The 22,131-nt window shown below is 41.9% G+C and overlaps 1 protein-coding gene across 1 annotated transcript; it reads right to left on the bottom strand.

Annotated features, from left to right (window-relative positions):
* Window positions 1-14,716: 14,716 nt before the first annotated feature.
* Window positions 14,717-15,771, bottom strand: LOC308260413 (olfactory receptor 10V1-like; the record flags this gene model as incomplete). The annotated part of the gene is given in 2 exon segments (XM_080691704.1): window positions 14,717-14,796; window positions 14,799-15,771. Coding segments are annotated over 2 exon segments (1,041 nt in total). The 5' UTR covers window positions 15,760-15,771.
* Window positions 15,772-22,131: the final 6,360 nt, after the last annotated feature.

Genomic DNA, 22,131 nt, shown 5'->3' with positions numbered 1-22,131 from the left:
ACCTGGCTCCCCGATGCTCCACCGACCAGCCCTGGGACCTCAGAGAAGCTGTGGGCTTCACAATCGTCATTGCGAGCCAACGTGGGGAGAGGGTGACCCCCGCTCAGAGTGGTGGTCAGTATTAAATGACACCCATGTCTAGGAGCACCACGCCCAGGCTGGGCAGGCAGTAGGTTCTCTCTAAGTGTGTCCATGCTGTCCCATTTTCCCCTGGATCTCCCATATAAATATAAATATATATATATATATATATATATATATGTGTGTGTGTGTGTATGTATATATACATATATACATATACATATACATATATATATGTTTAGGGTTTTGTTGGGGGTGGTAATGTTATAAGGGATGGGATCCAGGGGCATTTAAATTATCTCTGAATTACACTTCTAGCCCCTTTTTTTGTTGTTGTTCTCAAACATGATCTTACCACATTACTGAGAGTCTTTATGTTGCTGAAGCTGTCTTTTAACTCTAATATTCCTGTCTCAGCCTCCCAAATATTGAGATTGTAGTGTATACCACCATGCCCAGCTCCCCTTTTAAATAAATTCAAATCATTTCCATACCTCTTTATATTCTAACTAATTACTTACATTTAATTTAGGGTGTTGCATGTGTGTGTGTGTGTGTGTGTGTGTGTGTGTGTGTGTGTGTAGTACTGTGTCACTCTATCTGTGAGCTATACCCCCAGCCTTTTTAAGTTTTTTTCATATAAATAAACAGCACCTCACTAAGTGCCTGAGGCTTGGAACAAACCTGCAATCCTTCTTTCTCAGCCTCCAAAGTATTGGGATTACAAGCATATGCCACTATGCCAAGATAAGGTCTACCTATCCTATTAGGTTCAAAGAAACAAAGGTGGCGGCCAGTGTGGTCTTTGCATTGACCGTTGTAGAGAATACTGAAAGGCCAGCTCAGGCCAAAAATACTATTCTTCTCTAATAGAGAGATGGAAAATTTCAAATTAAAGCAGTCAAGCACCAATTTCTGTTTGTTTTTCAAGAAGCCAGGCTTTACTATTGGGTTTTGTTTGGGGCTATTTGCTTATTTTGTGATACTATGGATTGAACCCAGGGGCATTCTACCTCTGAGCTTCATGCCCAGCCCTGTTTATTTATTTATTTATTTTTGAAACATGGTCTCACTAAGTTGCTGGCTCTGGTCTTGAACACATGATCCTGCTGTCTCAGTACTGGGATTACAAGCATGGCCCACTATGCTATGCTTTGGGGGGCACTTGGGGCCCTTTTATTTAATTAATTTTTGTGGTACTGGGGTTCCTGGAAATCCTTCTACCCCCGGGCTACACTCCCAGACCTATTTTTTTAATATATATTTTTATTTGGAAACAGGATCACTTAAGCCAGCGAGGCTGGCTTCGCACCTGCGCGATCCTCCTGTCTGCGCGGTACCCCACCTCCCAAGCGCGGGGATTACAAGCATGTGCCACCACGCCCTGCTTTGGGGCCCTTTTAAACAATGATCCTCAGTGCTGGCCAAGGGGTAGGGAAACAAGCCTTTGCAAGATTGCTGACAGAGAGCAGAAAAGCTTAAAGCTTTAGGAAAAGTTAATATTTTATATGCTCATACATTGTCAGGATCCTGACAATTCTCCAAACTAGATAGTGCTTGCAATCATTATGCCATTCCTTAATACGATTTGATATTTTTAAAACTAGCAGTTTAAATTTAAATTTATTAATTATACTACAGTAGTCTAAGATGAGATATGGATCTGAAATATAACAATGAATAGAGCAGCATCAAAAGATTTATACCCCAAATTTTTTTTTAAAGTCACAGCATTTGCAGGTGTGGTGGTGCGTACCTGGATTCCCAGCACTTGGGATGCAGAGTCAGGAGGATTGCAGTTTCATGACCAGCCTCAGAGACTTAGTGAGGCCTTCATCAACTTAGCAAGATTTTGTTTTAAAACAAAATAAGGTTGGGGTGAAGTTTGGAGGTAGAATGCCCCTTGGGTCAATCCCCAGTACCACAAAATAATAATAATAATAATAATAATAATAATAATAATAATAAATACAAAGGGCTGAGGTATAGCCCAAAGGGGTAGAATACTCCTGAGTTCAATCCTTAGTACAAAAGAGAATTACAGCTTATTTTAGCACGGAATAGTGAAAACAACCTAATATAGAATACTAGGAAACTCTGATAAAATACGTGTGTGTGTGTGTGTGTGTGTGTGTGTGTGTGTGTGTGTCAGAGATATTGAGAGTCTACCCAGAAGCATTCTTCTCCAAGGCTACTTTTTATTTTTGTTTGAAACAGTGTCTCACTACTTTGCTGATTCTCACTAAGTTGTTGGGGCTGGTCTTGAACCTGTGATTCTCGTGTCTCAGCTTCCCAAGTACTAGGATTACAGGTGTGCATCACCATGCCACGCACTTAATTATTTTCAATTATATTTATGAAGACAATGTAATAATGTGAAAATATCTGTGACACAATTGTAAGCAAAAAATGAGATAAGAGATTATGATCTCCACCCTGCAAAAAGAATCCAGGTTTTATTTATTGTTCTTGTTTTGCATTTTTCATAACCATCAATATTTTTATAATTTTAAGTAAGTATAAACATAAAACAATAAAATGGGAATCAAGGGACTGTGATGTAGCATTTTGCAAATTTTTAGAGCATCCCAAGCAACTGACACAGAGCCCTTAGGAAAAGCCCTCATCTAATCATGTCGGATCACTAGGTTTTCAGTAAGAGAACGGCCGCTGCAGGAATGGACAGCTAGTCCTTCCTCTAGGTAGCTTAGCACCAATTACCCTGACATGAGCTGAAGTGGATTTTTCAGGCCAGCTGCTTGCCCTGCCTCCCCCCACCCTTTAAGAACACTACCCCACACATCAGCTCTTGCATGGGATCTGCCTAACCGTGGCCACAGGGCCAGAAGCACCAGCACCTCAGGCGAGGGTGCTGACAGGGAAGCTCCCAGCTGCCTCCCTGCTCTTGGGCTGGTCACTGCATCCCCATCCCGCTCCTGCATCCCCTCCTGAGTGCACAGCTCCATCCCACCGGCCACGCTGCACACTGAGCTGCCCCCAGCAAGGCATCTATGTTTCCTTTGTCCTTTGTTTGGTACTGGGGATTGGACCCAGGGGCATTCTACTGCCCAGCTACACCCCCAGCCTTTTTTATTTTTTATTTTGAAACAGGGTCTCGCTCAATTGCTAAGGTTGTTTCCACCTGCAATCCTCTTTTTTCAGGCTCCAAACTTCTGACATTACAGACATGCACCACAAAGCCTGCTGTTTTGTCTTTTCACAAGCTCATACATTGTTTTGAGTAAGTGCAACTCAATTTGCTTTTAATATGTCAGCCCGGCATGGTAGCACATACTCGTAATCCCAGCATTTGGGAGGCTGAGACAGGAGGAGGATCACGTTCACAGACAGCCTTGGCTACTTAGTGAGGCCCTTTGCAACTCAGTGAGACCCTGTTTCAAAATAAAGAATAAAAAATTAGGGCTGGGTGTGGCTTGGAGGTAGAATGTCTCTGGGTTTCAGCCCCAGCACAGCAAAAAGAAAAAGAAAAAAAAAAAAAAAGTCAGCTCAACAAAAAGGCAGTAGGGGAAAAATTAGAAAAGAATACTAGCTAACATATTGTCTACTGATGTTTCTGGCATTACAATTAATGCCTAATGTTTGTTGGATGTCGGGCACTATGCTAAACACTGTCTGCCAATTAACCCATTCACCTCTCTTAGCATAGGAGGATGGTGTTGGTCTTACCCTCACTCTACAGATGAGAAAAGCCAGTCACAGATTAGCTCCAGCTACAGATTGCATATCGCAAACACTTACCTGCTCCTTCATGGCGACTTGCCATGGCCTCGTCCCCACATCCCTCACCTGTGCAAGCTTCAGCCTGTGAACATGGATGTATAGGAGAATAGTGATTTCCCACATTTCACCCTATAGGAGAAAGCACCTCACCTACCGGTGAAGAACAAGAAATACAGAAACTAAAAGAAAAAAAATGGTATTCCTAAAATCCTCATGTCTGTAAATCGATTCTCAAGAAGCTAGTGAGTAAAGTTAAAAATATTTATTTAAGGCTATTTCTAGCAGCAACTCTTGTCTAAAAGAAAGAAACAGATTATCCAGAACTGAAGGAACTAAAATATCCAGCTGTTAAAGAAAAATTAAATATACATGCTATGTTAATTCTGCAAATTAAAAGGCAATTTAATTCTGCAAATTAAAAGAAACCAGAACACAGAAACAAAATACAGGAAATATGAATGAAGAAATGTCAGTTTAAAAATAAGCAAAGAAAGCTAAAGACCAAACACAATTACAACACCGAAATGTCTTTGTAGCTAGAACCAAAATAGTAATACACCACACACAGTTATAAATATGTATTGCTAAGAGAAAAAAATTACTTTGCATATTTTTCATAATATTTTTAAAAACTTGTTTACTTAATTTTTTCTTTAAAAAGACAGAACCTAGCTGGGAGTGATGGCTCAATCTTATAATCCCAGTACTCGGGAGGCTGAGATAGGAGGATCACAGGCCAGCCTCAGCCACTTAGGCACCATGGAAATTAGTGAGACCCTCTTTTGAAGTAAAAAGAATAAAATGGGGCTGGGGGTGTAGCTCAAAGGTAGAACACCTTTGGGTTCAGTCACCAAAGAAAGAAATAAGAAAAAAAAATCTTACCTCAGCCTGGTTAACCATCACAAGTGGATGCTTCTATTATTATTGTTTATTATTATCATCATCATCATCATCATCATCATCATCATCATTATCATTATCAGCAGAGGAATGGTAGTAAAGACTACCCTCAGAAATGCTACTAGCCCAGCCCTTTTTTATATTTTAATAGTACATTATGATTATACATCATGGTAAGTTTCAAGTCACACAGCAAACTTGCACAGAGGTCTGGTGTGGGTCCCTTGAGGTCCCACCCACGCCCCGACCCTCCCCATACATAACAGTGAGACTGCCCCAAGCATAATTCAAATATTGCTTCCATCAGTTCTTCCTGCCCACCCTCCAGCTCCCTGCCACTACTCTCCTGACTCTCTCCTCACTTATCCGACGTCCCTTTGGCTTCCCCTGTTCTCTCTAGCTTCCACAGATGAGAGAAAACATTCGACCCTTGACTTCCTGAGATTGGCTGATCTTACTCAGCATAATCTTGTCTAGTTCTATCCATTGTCCTCTGTCCTTCTTGATGGCTGAGGGAAATTCCACTGTGTATGTACACCACATAGCCATTCTCCCTTCAACTGTGGAAGATCAAACAGGCTCACTGAGTTATCGCTGAGTTATCCTTATGTGCTGACTTCCTTGGAGTGAGGAATCCTTACTTATACGGGGGACCTGAGAGACAGAGCTGGAGTCTCCTGAAACGTCCTCTCCGAGGGATGCTGCAGCCTGAGGTTACCACATCATTCCTTTCCTCCACAGGAATCCCCACTGAGTTTATTTACTGAATATCATTAATGTTTATTTACTGAATGCCTACTGACTTTGTGTGTCCCCTACAAATCTTGGGAATAGAGAGATAGAATGAAACAAGATATTAAAGATTCCTCATATTATGAAGATTACATCCTAAAAATAGAATAGATGATAAATGAGAAAATAAACAATATTCCCGGATGTAGTGGCACAGGCTTGTAATCTCAGTACTCAGGAAGCTGAGACAGGAGAATCACAGGTTTGTGGCCCATCTCATCGACTTAGTGAGGCCCTCTGCAATTTAGTGTAACCTTTTTCCAAATAAAGAATAAAAAAATATGGCTAGGGGTGTAGCTCAGAGGTAGAATGCCCCTGGGTTCCAACCCTATGTTGCAAAATAAATATATAAGTAAATAAATAAGGAATATCTTTCTAGATAGGAAGTGTTATGTGCACAATAAAGCAGAGCCAGGATGGCGACAGAGAAAAGCAGCGGTTACTAGTACCGCTAACAATCGATCTCTATCACCACAAAACCAGTGCCTTTCAGAGTCAGAAAACACCATCATCAAAGAAATAAAAACTGTAAATACAAGGGACAGAGAAAAAGAGGGCTGGAAAAACGAGACACCAGAAGGAAACCATCCCGCAGTGCTGCGGCCAGAGCAGCAGCACAGAGCAGTGCGGGCTCCATCTTCCCTCACAGCACCAGGCTCCAGAGAGGAGGGAGACTCAGAACAGAGTTCAAATCCAGAGAGGAGGTACACCGGCCTCACGGCCGAGGATGCAGCAGCAGCACCTTACTGCCGGCAGCAGTGGCGAGATCAATGGAGGGCTCCAGACCAACGCACTCAAACAGCCACCAGGCTCCAGAGAGGAGGGGTGGACAGCGAGCCGAGGTGAGCAGCTGCTGAACAGCCGGGCGGCAGTCAGCAGTTTTTTTGGTGCAAAGAGTGTCTAAAGCGCCCAAGGGCTGGGCTCAGCACAACCTTCAGGGACTCAGAGCGGAGCTCAAAACCAGAGAAGAAATACGCCACCCTCACGGCCAAAGGCGTGGCAGCAGTGTTGTATTGCCAGCAGCGGCAGCAGCGAATTCACTGAGTCCACTACAGCTCCATCAGTGCACTCAACAACTGTGAGTCAAACTGCGGCCCCTAGAGGAGAAATCCCAGTACTGCACTCCCAGGGACTTGCGCAGATAGTCTCCCTGGGTCAAAGATTTTTGCAGTCCAACCCAGTGGGGGAGTGGCGGTGGCAGAGATATCACACCACAGTCACAACTCCACACGGGAAAACACCCAACCTGGCACCCCCCATGGTCTAAAGCAGCCTCGATTGACACCCTGGGTCTGAGACTTTGCAATACAACCCAGTAAAGGAGTAGTGGTGACTGAGATACCACAAACTTGAGATCCAGAGCACCTTAAGTGAAGTCGTAGTGACCCAGGGAAGAACCCAGAGAAGGCACAAACTTCCAAAATCATGGGAAAGAGAAATAACAATAGAGCAATGAATGCCCACAAGCCCACAACATCAGAACCTGATAACACAGAAATCCAGAGATCTCTAGAAGATCAAATCAGGAAAATAACTTTAGAAATAATAGAGGACTTTTGAAAAGAATTCAGGGAGAGTCAAAAAGAGATAAAGGATGCAATCATTGAAATAAAGGCCTCAATTCAAAGTATAGACAACAGATTAGACCACATGGAGAATAGAATCCCGCTTCTAGAAGATGATCATTCCAAAAATGAACACATAGTTTCTAATTTAGAAAAAAAAAATTCGATCAATAATCTCTTCAAGGAAGTAATAGCAGAAAAATTTCCAAACATAGAGCAAGAGGTCGATACACAGGTCCAGGAAACTTATAGAACTCCCTTTAGACAGGATCAGAGAAGAGGATCCCCATGCCACATAATTGTCAAAATGACTAATGTGGAAGCCAAGGAGAGAATCTTAAAGGCAACAAAAACAAAAGGCCACGTGACATTCAGAGGCAAACCAATTAGAATCACTCCAGACTTCCCAAACCAAGTCATGAGAGCCAGAAGGGCTTGGAGTAACATATTCCAAACTCTGAAAGAAAACAACTTCCAGCCAAAAATTTCCTACCCAGCAAAACTATCTATCAAATTAGATGGGGAAATAAGAAGCTTCCATGACAAACAGAAACTGAAGGAATTTTTGTCTTCAAAACCAGCGCTAGAGAAAATACTCAAGGAGATTAACTGCAAAGAAGAAACAGGTAATACATGCCAGAACCAAAGAAACAAGATTTCCCATCCAACAGACAACTAAGCAAAGAAAAATAAACAGTATCTCAAACAGAAATAAAATCTTAACATGTTAGGAATTAAAAATTATCTCTCTATAATCACAATGAATGTAAACAGCCTCAACTCCCCAATAAAAAGACATAAAGTGGCAAAATGGATTAAAAACCAGAATCCATCCATTTGCTGCTTACAAGTAAAGATAGTAACAAACTCAAGGTAAAGGGCTGGAACAAGGTAATCCATGCTAATGGTACTCGAAGACAAGCAGGAGTAGCAACTATGATATCAGACAAGTTAGACTTCAAACTCAAACTTATTAGAAGAGACAAAGAAGGTCATATTTTACTGGTAAAAGGTATAATACAGCAAGAGGAAATAACAATAGTCAACATCTATGCCCCAAACGTAGGTGTAGCTACTTTCATAAATCAAACTCTTTGTGACATGAAATCACACATAAATCCCAACACAATAATACTGGGAGATTTCAACACACCTCTCACAATACTAGACTGATCTTCCAGGCAAAGGGTCAGTAAAGATGCCTCAGAACTAAAGAACACCATTAACCAAATGGACCTGTTGGACACATATAGAATATTTCACCCAACTACAGCAGAGTTTACATTTTTCTCAGCTGCTCACAGAACCTTCTCCAAAATAGATCACATCCTGGGACACAAAATGAGCACTAGCAAATTTAAAAAATGTTACATACTTCCCTGTGTCATTTCAGACCATAATGGAATGAAACTAGAAATCAACTATTGGAAGACCCAGAGAAACAACATAAACATGTGGAGACTGAACACCACACTTCTGAATGAAGAATGGGTCATAGAAGATGTAAGAGGTGAAATAAAGAAATTTCTAGAAACAAATGAAAATAAAGATACAACATATCAAAACCTCTGGGACACTTTGAAGGCAGTATTAAGAGGAAAATTTATAGCACTGAGTGCTCACATAAGAAAAAGAGAAAATCTTCAAATAAATAGCCTAATGACACACCTCAAACCCCTTGAAAAGCAAGAGCAATTGAACCTCAAAGCCAGCAGAAGATGGGAAATTATTAAAATTAGAGAAGAAATTAATGAGAGAATAAAAAATACAGAAAATCAACAAAACCAAAAGCTGGTTTCTTGAAAACATTAACAAGATTGATAAAATACTAGCAAACCTAACTAAAAAAAGAGAGAATCAACCCAAATTATGAAGATAAGGGATGAAAAAGGAGACATTACTACTGACATTGTAGAAATCCAGAGGATTATCAGAAACTACTTTGAAAAACTATACTCCAACAAAATGGAAAACTGGAGGAAATCGACAACTTCCTAGATAAATACAAGCTTCCTAAACTGAGTCAAGAACATATAGAACGCGTAAACTAACCAATAACAATCAAAGAGATTGAAACAGCAATAAAGAGCTTACCATCAAAGAAAAGCCCAGGACCAGATGGTTTCCCAAGTGAATTCTATAAAACTTTTATAGAAGAGCTAACCCCAATACTACTCAAAATATTTCACAAAATAGAAAAAAACGGGACTCTCCCAAATACATTCTATGAAGCCAATATCACACTAATACCCAAACCGAACAAAGACAGTTCAAGGAAGGAAAACTATAGGCCTATATCTCTGATGAACTTGGATGTAAAACTATTAAACAAAATACTAGCAACATGCATTCAAAACCACATCAAGAAAATCATTCACCATGACCAGGTAGGGTTCATCCCAAGGATGCAAGGCTGGTTCAATATACGAAAATCAATCCATGTAATTCATCATATAAACAGAAGCAAAGACAAAAATCACATAATCATTTCAAAAGACGCTGAAAAAATATTTGATAAAACTCAACATTCATTTATGATAAAAAAAAACATTGCAGAGAATTGGAATAGAAGGAACATATCTCAATATCATTAAGGCAATCTACAATAAGCCCACTGCCAACATCATATTAAATGGGGAAAAACTTCAAGAATTCCCCCTAAAAACTGGAATGAGACAAGGATGTCCACTATCACCACTTCTCTTCAATATAGTACTAGAGACTCTAGCCAGAGCAATAAGGCAAGAAAAGGAAATCAAAGGAGTACAAATAGGAAAAGAAGAACTCAAGCTTTCACTATTTGCAGATGACATGATACTATATTTAGAAAACCCAACAAACTCAACCAAAAGGCTTATAGAACTGATCAACAAATTCAGCAAAGTATCTGGATACAAAATCAATATTAAAAAATCAGAAGCCTTCCTGTACACCAACCATAAATCCACTGAAAAAGAAATTCAGAAAACACTTCCACTCAGGATCTCCCACAAAAAATAAAATACCTAGGAATAATCTTGACCAAGAAGGTAAAAGATCTCTACAAAGAAAATTATAAAACACTGAAAAAAGAAATCGAACAAGATCTTAGAAGATGGAAGGATCTTCCATGTTCATGGATGGCAGAATAAATATCATTAAAATGGCCATCCTTCCAAAAGTGATCTACAGATTTAACGCAATGCCCATTAAACTACCAAGATCATTTCTCACCGACATAGAAAAATCAGTCCTTCAATTTATCTGGAATAACAAAAAGCCCAGAATAGCCAAGGTAGTTCTCAGCAACAAAAACCATGCAGAAGGAATCACAATACCTGACTTTAAACTATACTACAAAGCCATTGTAATAAAAACAGCATGGTACTGGCAAAAAAAAAATATATACATAGACCAATGGAGCAGAATAGAAGACCCAGAAACAAGTCCACACACTTTCAGCCAATTGATTTTTTTTTTTTTTTTTTTGGTGGTACTGGGGTTCCTGGAAGCCCTTCTACCTCTGGGATACACTCCCACGGGCTACACTCCCAGACCTATTTTTTAATTTTTTATTTGGAAACAGGGTCTCTTAAGCCAGCGTGGCTGGCTCCGAACCAGCGCGATCCTCCTGTCTCCGCCTCCCAAGCGCGGGGATTACAAGTGTGCGCCACTACACCTGGCCAGCCAATTGATTTTTTACAAAGGGGCCAAAAACATACACTGGAAAAAAGATAGCCTCTTCAACAAATGGTGTTGGCAAAACTGGTTAACCATATGCAGAAAATTGGAAATTAATCCCACTTTCTCACCCTATACAAAACTCAACTCAAGATGGATCAAGACTTAGAAATCAAACCAGAGGCCTTGAAGCTCCTTGAAGAGGGCATAGGTCCAACACTGCAACACTTAGGCACAGATAAACACTCTCAACAAGACCCCAAAGGCACAACAAATTAAAAGGAGGCTCAATACATGGGATTGCATGAAACTGAAGAGCTTCTGTTCAGCAAAAGAAACTGTCAAGAACCTCAATTGAGAGCCAACAGAATGAGAGAAGATTTTTGCCACATACACCACCAATAGAGGACTAATATCTAGAATATACAGAGAACTCAAGAAACTCAACACTAAGCAAACAAAGCATCCAATAACAAAATGGGCAAATGAACTAAATAGACACTTCACAAAAGAAGAAATTCAAATGGCCAATAAATGCATGAAAAAATGCTCAACATCACTGGCAATCAGAGAGATGCAAATCAAAACTACCCTGAGATTTCACCTAACTACAACTAGAATGGCAATCATTCAAAACACAAACAACAAAAGATGCTGGAGAGAATGTGGAGAAGTGGGAACTCTAAGACATTGTTGGTGGGATTGCAAATTAGTGCAACCACTTTGGAAAACAGTATGGAGAATCCTCAGAAGAATGGGAACAAACCTACCATTTGATCCAGCAATACTACTGTTGGGTATCTACCCAAAAGAAAGGAAGCCAAACTACCAAACTAATGCATGTGTATCTATGTTCATAGCTGCACAATTCACCATTGCCAAACTATGGAAACAGCCAAGATGTCCATCAACAGATGAATGGATTACAAAACTGTGGGATATGTGCACAATTGAATTTTACTCAGCCATCAAAAAAAAACTTAATTACATCATTTTCAGGGAAATGGATGGAACTGGAGGACATTATGCTAAGTGAGATTAGTCGGTCACAAAAAATAAGAAATCAGATGCTTTCTCTATTATGTGAGAGTTAGGGAGAAATGGGTCATAGGAGAAACTCTTGAAGGGGGAAATCCTATAGAGGAGCAAACAAGACAACCTAAAGGAGAAGAAAGGAGGGGGAAGAGGAAAATCTCTAAAACACACAATGTACTTAAACATATCAAAGTCAATCACTAAGCCAAGCAAGGGAAGAAGGGACAGGGAAGGAATGGGGTAGAAATTTGGTAGGGGTTAAATCAGCTATGTGTACATGTTTGTACACACAAGTTTTTCACCCCAATATGATGTTTTAATATAATGCACCAATAAAAAATTAAAAATAAATAAAATTTTAAAAAGATTAATAAAAAGAAATGGAGAAGATGATAGAAATAAAATAAACAAAGAAAAAATCAAGAAAGAAATCTGTATTGCAAAATACATGCAGATTGACAGCTTTAAAATAAAAATAACTGCGTAAAAAAATAAAGCAGAGCCATAGTATAGAGAATGGTGGGGTATTGAGTGGCAATGTTAGTGAGAGGAGATGAAAAATATCTGCCTAGGAAAAAGACTTGAACAGAGGCTTGAAAACTATGAAATCATAAAGCCAAGAAAGAGCCTTCTGGGGAGAGCCCAGCCTGTGCAATGATCCTGGGGCAAGAGCTGCCTGGGGGTTTCATGGACCACAGGAAGAGCAGTGTGGGTGGAGAAGAGCAGGCAGTGGGGAGAGATCAGGGAGGACGTAGCCACAGATCCTGCGGGACACTGAGCCCGCAGGTTAGGAATTGGCTGAAGTGCCCCGGCCAGCAGCACGAGAGGCTTTAGTGGGAGCAGCGTGTTAGCCTTTGTGCTGTAAGGAGGTCACTTGACTGTAGTTCAGAGACGCATAGTCACAAAAGCGAGGCCAGGAGACGGCAGGGGGCTGGGACCCCTGAGAAGCCAACTGGCCCCAAGCCAGGCTCCTCCAGCTCCTGACCCCACTCTTCCTTCTTTTCTTTGTTGAAGCTCAATTATATGGAGGCCTGTATACAAGCAAGAGAAAATACATATGTGATGCTCCTGTCTAACAGATTGCTATATCTGCCTAATTTGTTCTCTTTTTTTTTATGGGGGAGGGAGAATATTGTTTGTTTGTTTGTTTGTTTGTTTGTGGTGTTGGGGATTGAAGCCAGGGGTATTTGATGTCCAGGCTACATCATCAGCTCTATTATATTTTTCATTTTGAAAGCGGGACTCACTAAATTGCTGAGACTGGCTTTGAACCTGTGGTTTTCCTATCTCAGCTTCCCTAGTGCTGAAATACATGCACATCACCATACTCAGCCAATTTTGTTTTAAGTAAGTTAGGCTTGTTGGCCCACACCTGTGATGGTTTGGGAGGCTTAGAAAGGAGGATCACAGGTGGGAAGCCAGCCTCTGTAACTTACTGAGAACCTGTTTTAAAAATAGAAAAATTATAAAAGGCTATGGTTGTAACCCAGAGGAATAGCGGCCCTGGGTTCAATCCCCAGTTTTTAAAAAAGTAAATCTTATAATACAACTCAGGTGACTAACTTCAAAGAAACACCCTAGAAGACCCTATTTGCAATGGCCACGCTTTCTATTCAAAGTATGGTGCGGCCACATGGCCTGTTGACGCACAACTGTAATCCCAGTAGTTGGGAGGCTGAGACAGGAAGATAACAGGTTAAAAGTCAGCCTCAGTAACTTAGCAAGGCCTGCAGCAACTTAGTATAGCCCTGTTTGAAAATAAAAAGGAAAATGGGCTGGGGGTGTGGCCCCAAGATAGAATCTCCTCAAATCAATCTCCAGTGCACAAAAGAGAGAACAATATCTTGTGAATACATTTCCCTATTCCCAGTCCTCCCTCTGGTCCTCTCCACCAGTCTCCATAACAACCCTGCCCATTGCCTCTTGTGGTTTGGGGATTCTCCTGTGAGGATCACAACACCTAAGATCCTACAATGAGAAGCATCTGGCTCTCCTTCGCTGGGAAGAGCTGGTGTGGCCATTGGGAAGGTGGGACTTGAAAAATATAGAGCTGCTCAGTTGCAAGTGACAAAGGGCTTCAAAGATACATACTTTTTTCTAATTAGACAGTGTCTCACAATGTTGCCCAGGCTGGCATCAAGTTCCTAGGCACAAGAACTCTTCCTGCTTTGGACGCCTAAATAGCTATTACTACAAACAAAGGCCACTAAACTGCATCCAAAAAAATGTATGTACACTATACACACATGCATACACATCCATATAAATATACCATATGGTTTGTTGTGTACTTTCTTATTATATTTTTGCATATGCTTATCTCATTTGACTATCATAATCCCTTGAGGTAGGAGATCTGTCATTATTATTATCCCCTTTCAACATGGCAAACTATTAAGGCTCAGTTTGTGCCTTGGATCCTAAAGCTGAGCAGTATACAGGACTATATAGTATCCTATATATACAGGACAATGTGCCACACACACAAAAAGAAAGAGCAAGCCATTTCTTCTGCGCCAAGGAAACTTGCAGACTTATACACGTAATTCTAAAACATGAAACTCAGTGGCAGTGAAAGAGGTACGATTTAGTGGAAAGAGAAAGGTCACTCTCACATAGGGTAGCCACAAAGCTTTTATTAAGGCCGTGAGACTCAAGCAGTCCTTACATGGCAAAGAGAAAGCTCAACAGGATTTTGGATCTGAGAACCCATGGGGTCTTCATGCCTTTAGAGAGGTAACAGATGGCATCCACCCTACCCATCCTTGTGTCTCTTCTCCTCCTCTCTGACATTCCTATGCAGGCCATTATTCTACGCCCTAAGAGAGAAAAGGAGGCTGCTAAGAAGGAAGGAGTCCATCCAGGGCTTCATCCTTGGGATCAAATAGGAAGTGGAGCCCTTAGTGCAGTCTGCATGTCACAGGCCAAGACAGCCGTGGGGCTCACTGCCCACCCCTTCCTTTTCTCTGTGGAGTTCCTCTCCTTCGGGTCATGTCTCTACTCCCGGTTTGAGGAAGATTTTCCTAAGAAGGAACATGTCCGGCCCCCTGACCCACAGCATTCGTGCCAGAAGTCTCTTCACGGCGTCAGTCACCTCTCGGTTCCTTATGCTGTAGATCAAGGGGTTCAGCACTGGGGAGAAGAAGGCGTAGACCAGAGACACCGCGCGGCCCTCCTCTGGGGAGTAGCTGGAGCTGGGCCGAAGGTAGATGAGGCTGCCACAGCCATACTGCAGCAGCACCACGATGAGGTGGGAGGAGCAGGTGGAGAAGGCGCGGCGTTTTCCCTCAGCAGAATTCATCCTCAGGATGGTGGCCACGATGCACCCATAGGAGAGGCAGATGAGGAGGAAGGGGACGGCCACAGCGATCACGCCAAGGGCAGAGACAGCTGCCTCATACAACCGGGTGTCTGCGCAGGCCAGGCGCAGGACAGCAGGGATGTCACAGAAGAAGTGCTGGATCTCGCTGAGGCGGCAGAATGGAAGGCGACAGATGACGATGGTCAAAGGCAGTGACACGAGGAACCCCAGCCCCAAACAACCCAAGGTCATCTTCCTACAGAGCTGCACACTCATGAGGAGCTTGTAATGCAGTGGGTGACAGATGGCCAAGTACCTGTCGTAGGCCATGACAGCCAGCAGCGCACAGTCGGAAGCCGCCAGAAGGATGAAGAAGAACATCTGGGTCCCACAGCTGGAGAGAGAGATGAGCATCTTCCCCATGGACAGGATGCTAGCCAGGGTCAACGGAGCCAGGTTGGTGGAGTAGACCAACTCCACCAGGGCCAGCGCGAAGAGGAAGAAGTACATGGGGGTGTGCAGGGAGTGATCGTGCCAGACCGTGAGCCCGAGGAGGAAGTTTTCAATGAGGCTTGCTAGGTACAACAGCAGGAAGGCCACAAAAAGTAGGGGGGCCACCGTGGGGTCTGTGGAAAAGGGGCGGAAGTGGAAATACACCACCACTGTCTGGTTTGCCTCTGCCATTACACCTGGAACAAGGAAAAGGGCTGTGGGTGATATCACTCTCTTGACATCGGGTCCAACTGGACCCCAAGCACACTCTGCCATCGCTGGGCGCCTATCCTTAGTGCTTCCTTGGGAGTTCAGGCAAGGTCACCTGGCTCCCCACTGCTCCACCGACCAGCCCTGGGACCTCAGAGAAGCTGTGGGCTTCACAATCGTCATCGTGAGCCAACATGGGAAGAGGTGGTGGTCAGAATTAAATGACACCCATGTCTAGAAGCACCACACCCAGGCTGGGCAGCTGATAGGTTCTCTTTAAGTGTACCCATGCTGTTCCATTCTCTCCTTGATCTCTTCCTCTTTTTCGTGTGTGTGTGTGTGTGTGTGTGTGTGTGTGTGTGTATTGTGTGGTCCTGGGATTGAACCCAGGGGCATTTTACCTTCAAGGTACATCCCCAGCCCTTTTATTTATTTTTTTTTATTTTGAAACAGGGTCTCACTGAGTTGCAAAGGGCCTCATTACGTACCTGAGGCTCTCTGCCAACCATGAGCCTCCTGTCTCAGCCTCCCAAATGCTGAGATTACAAGCATTCACCACAATGCCTCTCTTCTTATTATTTATATTTTTGTTTGGGTTTTTGTTGGTAGTGGTACTCTAAGGAATGGAATCCAGGGGCATTTGGATTACCTTGAGCTACACTCCTAGCCCTTTTATATTTGTTTTGTTTTGTTTTGTTTTCAAACAAGGTCTCACTAAGTTGCTGAGACTCTCTGTGTTGCGAAGGCTATCCTTGAACTGCAATCCTCCTGTCTCAGTCTCCTAAGTACAGGTATTACAGGCATGCACCCCCATGCTCAGCTCTTTTTTAAAAAAATACAACAGTATTTTCTCAACAGTACCATACTTCTCAACAGTACCATACTTCTTCCTATTCTAACCATCTATACTGTGTGGCTCTCTGTGTGTGTGTGTGTGTGTGTGTGTGTGTGTGTGTGTGTGTGTGTTACTAGGGATTTAACCCAGGATCACTCTACCTCTGGGCTACACCCCTAGCCTTTTAATTTTTTTATTATTATTTAGAAACAGGATCTCACTAACTGGCAAAGGGCCTCACTAAATTTCTGAGGCTACTCACAAAACCGCAATCCTCTTTCTCAGCTTCCCAAGTATTGGGATTACAAGCGGGCACCACCAGGCCCCAGTGGGGTCTATCTATTCAATTAGGTTCACACAGCCAACGGTAGCAGCCAGCCTGGTCTTTGCATTGAACTTTTCAGGAGATACTGAAAGGCCAGGAAAGGCCAAAATACTATTCCGCTAAAATAAAAGGATGGAACCAAGAAAATTTCAAATTACAGCATTCAAGCACCAATTCTTGTTTGCTATTCTAGAAACCAAGTTTTGTTGGGGGCTATTTATTTATTTTGTGGTACTGTGAACTGAATCTAGGGACATTCTGCCTCTGAGCTACATGCCCAGTCCTATTTTATCTTTATTTTGAAACAGGATCTCACTAAGTTATTGACCTCACTAAGAACAAATGATCCTACAGTGTAAGAACTGGGATGACAAGCATGGCCCACGATGTTATGCTTTGGGGTTGGTTGTTGTTGTTGTTCTTTTCATTACTGGGGATGGAACCCAGGGACATTCTACCTTAGCTATACCCAAGTCCTATTTTTGATTCTTTATTTTGAAACAGGGTCTTATTATGTTGCAAAGGACCTCACTAAATAGCTAGGCTGGCCAAGAACCACTATCCTCCAGTCCCAGCCTCCCAAATGCTGGGATTACAAGCATGGGCCACCATGCCCGGCAATAGGAGGCTTTTTAAATAATGCTGGCCAAGTGGTAGAGGAACAAGCATTCACAAGCTTGCTGATAATGAGCAGAAAAGCTCAAAGCTTTAGAAAAAAAAATTTTTTTGCAATACTGGGGATAGAACCCAAGTGCATTCTACCTCCAAGCTACACCCCCAGTCCTAGTTTTTATTTTTTATTTTTGAAACATTGTCTCACTAAGTTGTGGAGGGCCTCACTAAGTAGATGAGGCTGTCCAGGAACCACGATTCTCCAGTCTCAGCTTCCAGAATGCTGGGATTACAAGCATGCGCCACCACGCCCGGCAAAAAATAATACTTTAGATATTTATATTTTTTCAGTATCCTGATAATTTTCTAAACTAGTTAGTGCTTGCAATCATTATACCATTCTATCATATTCTTAGATTATTTCTGATAAAAAATAACATTTTAATGTTTAATTTATAATTATATTTCAGTAGTCTAAGATTAGATATGAATTTGAAATATAACAATAACTAGAACAACATCAAAAGCCTTATACGCTATATTTAAAAAAAAATCACAACATTGCCAGGTGTGATGGTGCATACCTGTAATCCCAGCACTTGGGGTACTGAGACAGGACAATCGAAGTTTCACAACCAGCCTCAGAGACTTACTGAGGCCCTCACCAACTTAGCGAGATTTTGTTTCAAAATAAAAAACAAAATAAGGTTGGGGTGAAGCTTGAAGCTAAAATATCCCTTGGTTCAATGTCCAGGATAACAAAATAATAAATAAATACATACACACATACATATATATACACATAGGGCTGAGGTATAGCCTAGAGGTAGAATATTCCCAAGTTTAATACCTAGTACAAAAAAAATCCCAACATACATTAACAAGGAATAATTAAAACAGCATTATATAGAATACTAGGAACATTGATAAAATACTAATGTGTGTGTGTGTGTGTGTGTGTGTGTGTGTGTGTGTGTGTGTGTGTGTGAAAAGTGTATTCAGAGACATTGTATCTCTGAAATACATCCCCAGGCCACTTATATGTTTGTTTTTCTTTGTTTTTTGTTTTTGGGTTTTCTTTTTGGTGGTGGTACTGGGGTACTTGGAAACCCTTCTACCTCCGGGCTACATTCCCAGACCAATTCTATAATTTTTTTAAATTTGGAAACAGGGTCTCTTAAACTAGCGCGGCTGGCTTCGAACCTGCGCGATCCTCCTGTCTCCGCCTCCCAAGCTCAGGGATTACAAGCGTGCGCCACCATGCCCGGCTATATGTTTGTTTTCAATCAAGGTCTCACTAGTTGGCTGAGTCTCACTAAGTTGCTGGAGCTGGTCTTGAACCTGTGATTCTCTTGTCTCAACATCCAAAGTACTGGGATTACAAGTGTGAACCACCATGCCCAGCACTAATTATTTTTAATTATATTGATGAAGACAATGTAATAACATGAAAATATTTGTGACACAGTTATAAGCAAAAAATGAGATAAGAGATTATGATCTCCGCCCTGCAAAAAGAATCCAGACATTAAATGATAAGTTTAAAGACATTTTTCTTGTTTTGCATTTTTCAATCTTTTTCAGTAACTGCTAATATTTTAATAATTTTAAGTAAGTATGAGCACAACACAATAAAAAGGGAATCAAGAGACTGGGATGTAGCATTTTGCAAATTTTTAGAGCATCCCAAGCAACTGACACAGAGCCCTTAGGAAAAGCCCTCATCTAATCATGTCGGATCACTAGGTTTTCAGTAAGAGAACGGCCGCTGCAGGAATGGACAGCTAGTCCTTCCTCTGGGTAGCTTAGCACCAATTACCCTGACATGAGCTGAAGTGGATTTTTCAGGCCAGCTGCTTGCCCTGCCTCCCCCCACCCTTGAAGAACACTACCCCACACATCAGCTCTTGCATGGGATCTGCCTAACCGTGGCCACAGGGCCAGAAGCACCAGCACCTCAGGGGAGGGTGCTGACAGGGAAGCTCCCAGCTGCCTCCCTGCTCTTGGGCTGGTCACTGCATCCCCATCCCGCTCCTGCATCCCCTCCTGAGTGCACAGCTCCAACCCACCGGCCACGCTGCACACTGAGCTGCCCCCAGCAAGGCATCTATGTTTCCTTTGTCCTTTGTTTGGTACTGGGGATTGGACCCAGGGGCATTCTACTGCCCAGCTACACCCCCAGCATTTTTTATTTTTCATTTTGAAACTGGGTTTTGCTCAGTTGCTGAGGCTCATTTCCAATCTTCAATCCTCCTGTCTCAGCCTCCAACTACTGACATTACAGACGTGCGCCACCAAGCCTGCTGCTTTGTCTTTTCACACGTTCATACAGTGTTTGCATAGAGTAAGTGCAATTCAATTTTCTTTTAACAGTTATGTCAGCTCAACAAAAAGCCAGTAAAGGAAAAATAGGAAAAGAATACTAGCTAACATATTGTCTACTGATGTTTCCGGCAGTACAAATTAATGCCTAAGGTATGTTGGATGTCGGGCACTATGCGAAACACTGTCTGCCAATTAACCCATTCACCTCTCTTAGCATAGGAGGGTGGTGCTGGTGTTACCCATACTTTACAGATGAGAAAACCCAATCATGGATTAGCTCCAGCTGCAGATTGCATATCGCAAACACTTACCTGCTCCTTCATGGCGACTTGCCACAGCCTCGTCCCCACATACCCCACCTGTGCAAGCTTCAGCCTGTGAACATGGATGTATAGGAGAATAGTGATTTCCCACATTTCACCCTATAGGAGAAAGCACCTCACCTACCGGTGGGGAACAAGAAATATAAAAACTAAAAAAAAAAAAATGGCATTCCTATAATCCTCATGTCTGTAAATCGGTTCTCAAGAAGCTAGTGAGTAAAATTAAAAATATTTATTTAAGGCTATTTCTAGCAGCAACTCTTATCTAAAAGAGAGAAATACATTATCCAACACTGAAGGAACTAAAATATCCAGCTGTTAAAGAAAATTTAAATATGCATGCCATGTTTATTCAGTGAATTAAAGGCTTTACTAAGAAAAGAAACCAGAAGACAGAAATGAAACATGGGAAGTATTAAAACAAGCAAACAAAAAGCCGGGCGTGGCGACCCACTCCCAGTATTTAGGAGGCTGAGACAGAAGGATCTGAGTTAGTGGATAGCCTCAGCTACTTAGTGAGGCCCTTTGCAATTCAGTGAGACCCTGTTTCCAAGCTCAAGGTAGAAAACCCCTGGGTTCTATCCTCAGTACTGCAAAAAGAAATAAAAAATAAAAATAAAACAAGCAAAGAAAGCTAAAGACCAAACACAATTACAACACTGAAATGTCTTTGTAACTAGGGCCAAAGTTGTAAAACACCACACACAGTTACATGATTTGCTAAGAGAAAAAATTACCTTTGCATGTATTTTTATAATTTTTTACCTAATTTAAAAAAAAACCCACAAAACCTGCTGGTGTGGTGGGGCATACTTGTAATCAGCATTGGGAAGTTGAAAGAAAAAGATAAAGGTCTGCTGACAGCCTCACCTACTTAGTGAGGCCCTTGCAACTCAGTGAGACCCTGTTTCAAAATAAAGAATAAAAAATAGGGCTGGTGGTGTAGCTCAGAGGTAGATGCCCTGGGTTCCATCCCCAGTACTGCCTAAATAAATAAATAAATAAATAAATAAATAAATAAATAAATAAATAAATATTAAAATAAAAAGGACAGAACCTAGCCGGGAGTGGTGGCACAAGCATGTATTTTCAGTACTTGGGAGACTGAGACAGGAGTGTCACAGGTTCGCAGCCAGCCTCAGCAACTTAGTGAGACCCTGTTTCAAAGTAAAAAGAATAAATTAGGGCTGGGGTGAGCTCAAAGGCAGAACATCATTGGGTTCAGTCACCAAAGAAAGAAGCATTATCTTCTCTAGTTCTGAACATAATCTTGTCTAGTTCCATCCATTTTCCTCTGTCCTTCTTTATGGCTGAGGGAAATTCCACTGTGTATGTACACCATGTAGTCATTCTCCCTTCAACTGTTGAAGAACAAACAGGCTCACTGAATTATTGCTGAGTTATCCTTATGTGCTGACTTCCTCGGAGTGAGGAATCCTTACTTATACGGGGGACCTGAGAGACAGAGCTGGAGTCTCCTGAAACATCCTCTCCGAGGGACGCTGCAGCCCGAGGTTACCACATCATGCCTTTCCTCCACAGGAATCCCCAGAGTTTATTTAATGTTTATTTATTGAATGCCTACTGACTTTGTGTGTCCCCTACAAATCTTGAAAGTAAAGACAGAAGGAAACAAGATATAAAAGGTTCCTGACATGGTGAAACTTACATCCTAGAGAAAGAGAACAGGTAATAAATAACAAATAAGTGAATGATACCATTCTAAATAAGAAGTGTTATGTAAAGCTGGGCACGGTGGCGCACATTCTTAATTTGAGTATTTGGGATACTGAGAAAGGGGGGTCACAAGTTTGCGGACAGACTCAGCAAGTAGTAAGACCCGTCAACCTAGCAAGACCCTGTTTTGAAATAAAAACAAAAATTAAAATAGGGTTAGGGGTGTAGCTCACAGGTTGAATGCCCCCGGACTCAAT

The sequence above is a fragment of the Muscardinus avellanarius genome (genome assembly GCF_963383645.1).
Source record: "Muscardinus avellanarius genome assembly, chromosome: 1".
Lineage (NCBI taxonomy): Eukaryota > Metazoa > Chordata > Mammalia > Rodentia > Gliridae > Muscardinus > Muscardinus avellanarius.
The sequence above is the reverse complement of the archived record's forward strand: the minus strand, read 5'-3'. Positions and strand labels throughout refer to the sequence as shown.